This window comes from Prunus mume, linkage group LG1, assembly GCF_029339155.1.
Source record: "Prunus mume cultivar Tortuosa linkage group LG1, ASM2933915v1, whole genome shotgun sequence".
Classification (NCBI taxonomy): domain Eukaryota; kingdom Viridiplantae; phylum Streptophyta; class Magnoliopsida; order Rosales; family Rosaceae; genus Prunus; species Prunus mume.
In genome coordinates this window covers 30,173,407-30,184,325 of record NC_142698.1, presented here as the reverse complement: position 1 = coordinate 30,184,325, position 10,919 = coordinate 30,173,407, and the positions used below count along the sequence as shown (strand labels likewise).

General features: G+C 34.5%; 1 protein-coding gene across 3 annotated transcripts; it reads left to right on the top strand.

Moving 5' to 3' along the window:
- Positions 1-1,419: 1,419 nt before the first annotated feature.
- LOC103327078 (histidine-containing phosphotransfer protein 2-like) lies at positions 1,420-10,304 on the top strand. Of its 3 annotated transcripts, none has more exons than XM_016793478.2 (8): positions 1,420-1,601; positions 2,019-2,174; positions 2,311-2,380; positions 6,016-6,146; positions 6,248-6,316; positions 7,822-7,893; positions 9,061-9,185; positions 10,081-10,304. In XM_016793478.2, the coding sequence occupies exons 4-8, from the start codon at positions 6,121-6,123 to the stop codon at positions 10,266-10,268; spliced, it is 480 nt and encodes a 159-aa protein (XP_016648964.2). In that variant the 5' UTR covers positions 1,420-1,601; positions 2,019-2,174; positions 2,311-2,380; positions 6,016-6,120; the 3' UTR covers positions 10,269-10,304. The 3 variants fall into 3 exon arrangements, with proteins under 3 accessions (XP_016648964.2, XP_088906608.1, XP_008227589.1); XM_008229367.3 differs by having other exon boundaries at positions 1,436-1,601; positions 9,061-9,133; XM_089050482.1 differs by having other exon boundaries at positions 1,434-1,601; positions 6,016-6,316; positions 9,061-9,133.
- Positions 10,305-10,919: the final 615 nt, after the last annotated feature.

Below are 10,919 nucleotides of genomic sequence, written 5' to 3'. Positions count from 1 at the left end.
TCATGTATATCTTGAAATGTGTTTGCTACAGTTGTTCTTAGTACATGCATTTGTATTTCTTAATGCAATGACTTTTGACAGGATAATCTCTTCACTGTTGATATTCTCTCAACTTGCAATCTTGTAAACTATTTTGGGAAAATGGTTCATGGAGGTCTGGTGTTGGTCAGATCACTGTGTATCAGGAAGGTTAGTTTACGATATGAGAGAGAGAGAGAGAGAGAGAGAGAGAGAGAGATCAATTTTTTAAAGTTTTAAATTTTATGTTTGTATTTTAATTTTTTAAAGTAATTACTTTTTTATTAATTTTTTTTTATCAATGATGAAGGTGGGCTCCACTTTGTCACATTACCCACTCAAATTTATGAATAAAAAACTTAGGTGCACAAAATTACTATAACACCCCTACCATGTCGTCAAATTTAACAGATTTTTGGATAGAATTGACGGTATGGGGCACTGTGGAACATCAAACCTTGGTCAAGAGGGCAAAGTAGATTACTTTAACTTCCAAGAAGTAAAGTGAGAATTGACCAATAATTCAGAGTGCATTGTAGCACTTAAGCTTATTATTTATTGAGCCAGGTATGGATGGGATGCTGATAACAATAACATCTACGACATGTCTCCGACTAGGAATTTTTAAAATTCAAGGATCCCCCGCCCTTGATTTTTCCCCAAAATATTCCCTCATTAGAGCGGTTCCACCTGCACCCAAGGCTAGGGGGAAAAAAATGGAGTTCCAGTGAGCACCAGCCCGGGTGTGGGACCCACCTCCTCGGGCCCAAGGCAAGTTCGCATGAGGTCCAAAACGAGGAGGGTATCAGAGCGCTACAAGAATCGCTACAAGATCGCTCTGATCGCTACAAGGCATCGATTTGATTTTTTTCCTGTTGCCACGTGGCGCGTCTGGGCTCTCCGATCGATTTTTCCTCCAATCCAACGGCAGCCAATTTTTTTGCCATAAAATACTGGAAAAATTCGGAAAATTTTTTAAAAATACCCAAAATTAATGAATTTTTTCTATAAATACCACCTTTTTTTAAATTTATCCAAATTTGAAATTGAAAATTTTATCCGATTATGAGATATGAATAGTATTGACACGTAGGAACCCGAAAATCTTATCCGAAAATATTATCCAAATTAATTATTGAGGTAAAAAGTTGTGAATAAAACAAAAATGAATAGAATCGCTTAGAAGGGCAACGGTGAAACACAAAATTGATTTGAAGGCAACCACTATTCACGTGAATAATGCCGCTCTAGCCTCGCTACAAGAATGCTGAAATGTTTAGGGGATGTGGTAAGAACTCCACACGGGAATTTTTGTCATCACCCATGGATGTGTGAAACCCCCCTCCCCAAAAAACAAAAAGAAAAACAAAAATGATAGTAACGTGGTGAAATGGCATCATTGTCATTTCATCACACTTCAGGGGCAAAATAATCCAAACTGCTTCCCTTTCCCAAATGCCCGTAGAGGCCAGTGACAAAGAAAACTTACCAGAACGCACAGAGCTCTCTCTGAAACTAAAAATGGCGTTCGCTTATCGGAAAGAGGTTTACTTCGTGGCTTAAATCACTCCATGTATGACCAGGTATCACAATCTCTCGGCCTCAGCTTCCTTTTCATATTTTCATATTCATCTTACTCTCAACTTTTATGAATTTTTTATTTCCATTTTTGACAAAAACAAACACTTTCTTTCTTTTTAGGTTTTTTCTTTTCTTTTTTCCTTTTTGGCAACATGATTTGTTGTTGTTTGAAATATTTTTCTTCTACTTTGTATAAAAAATCTTCTTGTAATGGAACAATAGGCTTCAGGAACATGCTTCCTAATTTTGTTTGTTTTTAGAAATTTCAGGAAACAATATTTCACGTATTTTTGACACAATTTGAATGCAATATCATAACTAATTTTCATCGAAATGTAAATTTAGTTGGAGATTTCGTTGGATTTTAGAACATATGTGGGCATACATGAATAATTCATTCACAAAAACATTGTACATAGGTGTGTATGTTACTATATTTGCAAGTTTAGAAGTATGGGTTAGGAAAGAGGATGTTTCGTATGTGGCGGTGAACTATTGGTGTACTATAGTTGGGGAAAGTTGTGAAGGAAGCAATTGGACCAGACTATGCTGTGAGAGCAGTCACTTGATACTATGTAAGTGCTCAAATCTTTTCTCTTAAATTGACATTTTACTTGTACCTTTGGCTACCCAAAATGAGATTTGTATTCATAATAACATCTTCTCATACTTGGATATGGGTTCATGACTTTCCTTTATTGCCTTTTGCAGCAATGAGCAGGATGTTGATTCCCAGAGGCTCGCAGTTTTCGGCTGGTAAAATGTAAACAAGAACAAGCAGGTAATTATGACCTTCATCTGTTAATGAATTCAATTAATTTTTCTTTTGATGGTCATGCGAGGAACCCTATATCATGACTGTATTGTCTGTATTTGATGAGTATCAGAGATAGGATTTATGGAGTCCGCTCTTATAATTGTCCCTCACTTCTAAATTTTAAATTGTGTTTCCTCTTAAAGATATTCAAATAACATGCATACAATTTATAAATGGTTATTTTGTTGTTTTCTATGACTGTTAACTAAATGAGTCATTATGCTGAATTACGGATCTCAATTAGATTGCAGATTTGGGATTTTTGTTTTAGGTAAGAAATTATATCATTTAACAAAACGACAGTTTGTATTAGAATTATGTGGTTAATTTGCAAGATTTAGCAGAACCCTCACAATCCAATAGACTTTTTATCTAAATTGGCCGTGTCGTTGAAACTTGTACTCATCCATCCCCCAACAAATAAGTTTTTTTTTCTTTCCATATTTCTCTTGTGATCTTGACCTTGTATTGATTTTCATTTCTTTATACTATTCATTTTAACTTGATAATTCTGGTAATAATATAGTTCCTTTTAAGATGAGTGACAATGTATCCTGACTAAAAAATACTAGTCATATGCTAGCGTTTGGGGCCAAGCTATAGACTAATGTTATTTCAAAGAAAACAAATACTTCAGCAAATATGCTTTTTTTGTCCCATTTTCGTACTTTTATATGTATGCCAAAATTTCCTTAGGTGTGTGTGTGCGCTTGCTTTTCTTTTATTTTTTATCCTTTATTTGTGCCCACTTTAATTCTATATTTGTTCTGTTTTTATGAATTAGTGAAATGTCACCGTTGAAAAAGATGTCCAAGTTGCAGAGAAATACTGGTTATAGAATTTAAGTAATCTTTTAAAACATTTGCTTATATATTCCTAAATTCCTATTCAAATATGGAAATAGTTTATGGTAGCTACTTTGACAAAATTTATGATGGAACATCTAGTAGTTTGAAGCCATAGCCTAAAGGCTTGGGTGCATTATGATTGATGTTTTTCTTTTGGAAACCTTTAAAGTTTGTTTTGTTTCTGACACAGCTATTTTCCTTCATGGGGTTCCTTTGATACTATTTATGACAGTAGACTAACATTTTGGTTTAGGGTAACAGAACTTTCAACTTCAGTATTTTGAAGCTTGTTGTATTTCTCATTTCAATCACTAGATGAATCGAGCTAGAGGCTTCTGCCCACATTCTTTCTTTTATTACATCACTATTTAGTGTTTTACGTGCAATGTGATTTTAGGTCATCAGATCATAATTTTGATCCGACACTTTAAGTTGTATGACTTGGTGCAGGCACTTCATATAGCTCAATGCATTTATTTGCAAAGGCATGATAGCATATATTCATTATGGTGATGAGCTGGGGATGGTGCATATAAGTAGATTATTAAATGATGAAACTTTCCTAATTGATAGCAACTCTGAAGAAGCAAGTTATTGCTAACCTAGAATGACTGAAAAGTAACATACTGGTAAGTTGTCAAGAAAGATAATGCAGGAATATCTTGGAATTGAAATTTATGAGGGATGGTGAGAGGAATCTGATTTCTTTATTCGGTTGAGACATTTCCGTTTCATCTCTAGTAATGAGAATGATATAATAATATAATATTCATGTGTGCAAGGCAATGGTTGTCATTATTTATTTCTATCTGAATTTGTCTGCTTAAGGTTCATGTTCCTTGTGGTTGCAAGGGATTCCAGAATATTGTTACTTTTCACAATGTTTTGCATTCTGAAGAACATATATAAACTATACCGTTTGTGACAGAATTATCTTGATTTGGATCCTGAATAGATCATGGAGCAAAGGGACACTGTCTGCATGAAGAAATTGAGTTTAGTGGCTGTGATTATGATGTCAACACCGTACTTATAAAGCAATTAGATTTTGTAGATTAAGAGCAAAAATTATGTACTTATAAAGCCAGACTCATCATTGTCTTAGTTCCTTCCGTCTCCCATATTGACGTGAAACTTGGATCTTATCTTTTCAACCCACAATCAAATGCTAGTGTAGAAATCTAGTCCAACCTGATGCGTTGTTAGAAATGCGCACCAGTTGCTGAACTTAAGAAGTGTGCAGTCCATTATTGTTCAACACCCATAATTAAACTTGACATTATACCAAGTATTGGTTAATGAGGCGTTAGTGAATATAATTAATGCTGCAGCATATATAGAATACTACAAAGATAGCATATCCAGCTCAACATCTCCTATTATATTTCCAAATAAGAAATTTGTCGTGTGATTCTCACTGTTCTTCCATGTGGCATGGAGATTGAAGGAACACAGCTGCTACCATTCAAAACATACTGACAGGGGTCTACTTGAGATCGTATAAGGATTGTTATCAGTTACCAAAGATTTGCAATTACCATATTTGAACAGAATTATTGATTAACAAATGGAATTTCTTTTCAATACTTTTTATTTATTTATATATTTCCCTGAAGTTGTCCATAATGAACTTTTAATAAGCCTATTGCAGTAATTGCATACTTGATGCAATGGAACAGATCTGGGTTAGGCAACTGAGTTTCTTTTTCTGTTTCGGATTTTCCTAGTTAGGGCACTGATGAATCCATTTTGTTAATTGATTACTTTGTTTCTATCTGGAAAAGGGAATTGATATCTACCATAGAGCATTTTAGAGTTTACATGTTTATGAGTTTTCTGATAATGAAAACTAAACTTAATGATACTGGCTGTTGCTTTAGAAAATTTAATATTTTAGTGTTGGTTAGATTTTATTTTTAAAGTGTTGCATCTTGATTGACTATATAAAATATCATATATAATCTTTTCTTAATCACACAATTGATTATATATGAAATGTGATATTGCTATAGATAATTCAGAAACAAACAAGGAAAGTATTTGTTTTGGCATTTGCCTGTGACAGTGGCATAAATGTTAATTCATTCATTATATGTGTGAAATCCATAAGACACCATGCTAAACTCACTCCAGTCTGGTGCACTTTGTTTTTATCTGGAACTCATTCCTGTAAACCACCCACTGAAGCATGACCCTTCTCTCCATCGGTTAAAAACTCTCTCTCTCTTTCTGTCTCTCTCTCACTCTCTCTCTCTCTCTTCCTCCCCTCCTCTTCAGTCAATTAGGTTTTGTTACTGTTTCATATTTGAAATGGCTTTACCAATTCTGAAAGGACTTCTCAGAGGCTATGTGCAGTCACTCTTTAATGAGGTGACAGATTCCTGATCAAGTGTTTTCTCATTTTGTTCCATGATATCTTGCTTGCCAAGAGTCCTTTTAGTTCTACTTTGCTTCCTGCATTGTGGTATTTATTGTGTTGTAAATGAATTTTGGTGTTTCTGGATGATAAAGGAATGCCATTGTTGTTGCCTATCTTCTTAGCTTGTGCAAGTTATTTTGGGAAGTCTTTCCACATATAAATGTTCCATAGATATTCTGGTTGGGGGGTTTAAATAGATACATTGAATGTCACAGTGTGCTTAATTCAAGTTAATTTGTATTTGTATGAGATGCAGCAGATTTACTAGGTTCAGTAATGTTTGGAGAGTGCTTATTTGCTTTTCTAATGTGGGTTAATCTCATTTCCTGCAGGGTATCGTGAATAATCAGTTTTCACAGATTCAGACCTTGAAGAGTGATGAAGATCCTGATTGTGCTTTGCGGCTGATCAATATATACTTGCTTGATGTTGAAAGAATGTTATCAGAATTGACAAGCCTCAGGTACCCCTGTATCCCCAACAGAATTAAATGAAGTTTAAGTTATGGTAGCTAGTTTCATGGCTTCAGTGAATGATCTCTCATTCTTGGTACTGTATTTGCAGTGATTTACCTGATGTTGATTTTTCCAAATTGGCTACACTGGCTCGCAGTATAGAGGAGAAAAGCTCATTGTAATGTCATTTGGTCATTTTGGATTACCATTGAAATTGTCTTAACTACTTGATAAACATTTGAATGAGTTTGCAGGTTTGATCTTAGACACACACACACGCACTCTGATGAGTTTGCTCTTCTGCATGTCTGATCTTTTACACACACATGACTTACATGCATCTGCACATAAATATGTTCTCTGAAAAATGAAATTTTACAGAAACAAATATATGAACTAATAAATATCTTTTTGCAATTTCATTATTTTAGCTTCCTTTTTATCATTTCAATAGCATCATTACCATATAAATCCTAAAATTACTAGGGTACATGGTTCCATCTAACACTATCTAGATTTTCTATCACATCTGCATAGTGAATTACCTAATGCGGAAGTTGAGTATTTAGTGTTTTCGTTGCTGTTCTGGATGCAACCTGTCATGATTATGACCAAGGGATATTTCTCTTAAATGTCTGTTCTTCAGATATAATTGTCACCACCAGGCAGAATGTTTTGCATTGTTACTTTTATATGCTTTTATTTATCTCTTTAATGAACATGTCATAAAATTAAGGATATATTGCAGAGGATCTGCACATCACCTGAAGAACTGGTAATAATTTCAACTCCTTGATAACTTTGAAGTGCCCCTCATATCCAAAAATTTGGAAACCCCTTTAACTATGCACACTACATATGCATCAGTGTCATGGAGACAATGTGCTGTCCAATTTATGTTGGAAATCTCCAAGTTCCGACACCAGAAATTTTAGTGATACCGATAATCATGAATACTTAATGGGCAATAACTCTCTCTCTCTCTCTCTCTCTCTCTCTCTCTAACGTGCACGCTGATAGACATGCATGCACCTACGTAGTATGGGTACAGACATAGGACGGGTTATGACAAGATAACAGCACAATGACAACAAATCTAAAAAATTTAGGACATGGACATATTTGTAAATAAATTTTTCACTTAGAAAGTCATCTAATCTGGGAAGTAGTATATTATTTTATGCGGACACATGTTTAACGTGCGTCATCCAAGTGTCGTGCCCAACACATGCCAGATACAAACATGGTTATCATCTAGAAGTTTTCGTGCTCCATAAATGCTCTGAGTTCCAAGCGCATGTTCAGATCAAGATCTAGGGTATATGCAAATATGTTCCATAGATCATTTTGATTTCATAATGTGTAGTTGACCTTTTGAGAGATGAATACTGCAATTCTTAATGGTTTTTTTTTTCTTTTTTAAGTAATTATGGTCATTGCACGAAATTTATGAATACTTAGTTTGGACGTCATTTATTGAGTTATTATGAACGTGTTATTTAAAGTATCAGCTGTTCAACTCACATTCTGGTAATTAGTGTTGTAATAAAATGATATCTTTTTGTGGTGAATGAATGGTAGCGCAGACTGCAGTTTGAATTTTTATTTTCAGTTCTGGAAGTTTGAAGGTTAATCTTTCCAATCCAATAAATTGAATCTTTTCTTTTTAATCTCTTATTGCAGAGTTGGTGCGGAACATGTGAGAAGTGCGTGTGCTGATCTCATTCAGGCTTGCGAACGGATGCACAAGCAAAAGTTAGCATTCTCTTGTTCATCCATTTGTAATGTGAAATCTACATACTACTATTATTGCATGTTGTACAACTTATATATATACAGAGAGCTTCAGTTGAGGGATCTTATTTGAGGGACACCCTCAACTGAAGCTCTCTGTATATCAGTCCCCGTCAAGATATACACGGTGCTTCAAGATATATATATATATACACACGAAACATTCAATTGAACCCTGATGTCTGATGATCACATGGTTTAAAGGCTCCATTTGGGTGGAGTAAATTGAAAGAAAGGATTTGGATTTGACAACAAGACTCACTTTGCAACAAAAACTAGAAAACATTAGAATGGAATGTATTTGAAATAACTAGATGTGGTGCAAATGGATTTGAAATAACTATATGCTAGGGATCATTTGAAATTTATTTCTTTGCTTTCTTTTCTTATTCAAATTTTGGCATACATGGATTGTAATAGTCTAAATAATTTTTTTTTTAATCTTATAATGTTATCTAAATCCTTAGACTTGGAATCACTCCATCCAAATGGGCCATGAGCTCTAAGATTTTTCTTCTTTCCTGTTCATGAGATAAATGTCAGCTGCCAGTTTATTAGCTGCTTGGATTAGTATCTTCTTCACAATGTCCTGTAGATTCCCTCAGATTAATTCTGGGAAAGTTTGTCAACATGGATGATACTTTATATTGAATTTTTTGTTCCTAGGTATTCATTCTCTTGCATGTTTAATACTAATGTAGATTATTTTTTCTACAAGTCAATCTAAGCATTACACATTTCACATAATTTTCGAATTTTATCTAATATCAATCCTTTCCAGCTGTCTATTCTTTTGTGCAATATTCAAGTCAAAACTCAATTGTCATCTTCAAAATTTTGGCACACATCTCATATTGTGGACATTTTCATGTTAGGTGCAACTGATATTGGCAGTTACATGTCCTCGTTTGTGTATTAACTTTCCTTTTATTGTCTACCTTTATTCTGGACATTGAAGGAACTACTGGCTTTTATCTATATGATGAAAATAGAAAGGTTCCTTTATCACTTCTGAATAAAAAAATTATTGTTGTGGTAGTTTCTTTTGTCTATGCTAAGCCTGTTTACTATATACATAAGCAAGATTTTGACCCCTCTTTTGATGTTGAAATAAATGTTTTGTTTCAGTTTCCTCCGAGCCCTAGGTTGGATAAAGAATGAATTTGCTCATACCCGAAACAAGCTGGACTCCTTTGTTCAGGTACTCCACAACGTCGATTTTGCCATCTCCCCATTGACTATATCTTTACTAGGCAAGAACTTTGCATATTCTTTGTGCTCTTGTTCTTGAGAATAAATGATTTTCTTCTTTGACTGTATTGATTGTCCTTTTGAGAGGAAAAGTGTGAAGCTTTGATTTGTGAAACTGAAGGTTTGCAATAGGTGCATTAGTTGTTTTGTTTTACAGGTGGTGAATTCACATAAGCGCCCTTTATTTTGTCTATGATATAGTTTTAACGAGCTCTATTTCAAAGAAGAAAAGAAAAAAGAAAAAATTTCCTCCCTAGAACACCTGGTAAGAGAACAAATGTCAATCAAGGGTTGAGTTGCAGGTTCTGCCTCTCCAAAACAAGCCTGTAAAATATTCCTATTTCCTGAAGAACCATCAGCATGGTTCTGGAATGATTTCCATTATTCATTTTTAATTATTGGTACTTTTCATGATTAGTCTAAAAATTTATTTATATCATTTAAGATATGGATTTTATCTAGTTTCAAGGTCCGCACAAATTTCTAATCAAGTTTATACAAAATTGTGCAAATGTTCTTAGGTTTGTAGTATAGTCCCCCCCTTGAAAACAATTGCTCCCTCTTTCCTCCCTTCGGCCAGTTTTCTCCCACCGCCACTGATCTGTAGTATAACTTAAGGGCTTCATCTCTGGTTAAATTTTTTAGTGATTCTTTGATTCCCTGGGTTAAAGACTTTTCGATTCAGTTTTGCTAATGGCCTCGTTTTGTTTCTGGATTAATTGGTTATATACCATACTGAGGTATAGTTTATGAGCAATGGACGTTCAACAAATCCTTTGCTAGATTTAAGTCAAAATGGTTCTGTCATGAATTGTTTCTCTTTTCGATATTCACATGGATAGGTAATTTCTTTCTTATTTTTCTGAGTACTTGCTTCTCTCAAACACAATGGTACAGATGGAGAGGAGGATTTTCAGAGTCGAAGGCAGAGAAGTGAAGTAGAGAGAGCTTGTGTGCAGTCAAATCTCCTCCAAGAGTGTGAGCTTCATAAGGATGTTTGCTTTCTTAGAATAAAAGTACTAAACGAAACTCTGCTGCTGTCTTTGTACTTGTTGCATCTTTTCACTTGGAATGCTTTTCTATAATAAAAGGGAGTATTGTTGCTCACCACATTAACCAAAGATGCATGCTCACCACCATCTTTAAATGGTGACACCTGTCCCATTGTTTTTTTTATGAGAATAAAAAAATAATTTGAAAAAGGGCCCGCAGCCCATCTTCCCCTCTTTCTTCCTTTCCCCTTCCTTTTTTCCTCTTTCATTCCCCCCCCACAAAAACAATGAGATGTCAAATTGACCTGGTTTTACAACCATTTTGACATATCAGGTATCAGTTATTGGCTCACTTTGACAATCCATCTCTATTAGTCAGATTAGTTTCTGTCTTTATTACCCTTTAGAGAGAGAGAGAGGGAAGCCAAAAAGGGAAGTGCAGTGTAGTACTCTTCTGTTTATAAAATACAGAAGTCTTGCCCTTATTTTATTTTTTTTGCATCGATAACAAATTTCTCTCTTGGAAACATCTCAAAAACATCAAGAAAATGTCTGATTCTTTACTGGTCTCTACTGTTTGTTTGTTCAGATATGGATGCTAAACACAGTTTTGATGCTTTCGTTCTCAATAAATCATCCTCGAATTAAACTACCGGACAGATTCTCAAAACTTGAAAATGCATAATTCTATTTGTCATTTTTATTTTCCGAAGCAGTTCTTCAAAAACGATTCTGTTAAATGTT

Bases quoted from the DNA above. Each gene is read 5' to 3' on its own strand.
- LOC103327078 (XM_016793478.2), top strand. From the start codon at position 6,121: ATGTTATCAGAATTGACAAGCCTCAG. The intron at 6,147-6,247 runs GTACCCCTGTAT...CTGTATTTGCAG, and splicing joins TCAGAATTGACAAGCCTCAG to TGATTTACCTGATGTTGATT. The intron at 7,894-9,060 runs GTTAGCATTCTC...GTTTTGTTTCAG, and splicing joins GAACGGATGCACAAGCAAAA to TTTCCTCCGAGCCCTAGGTT.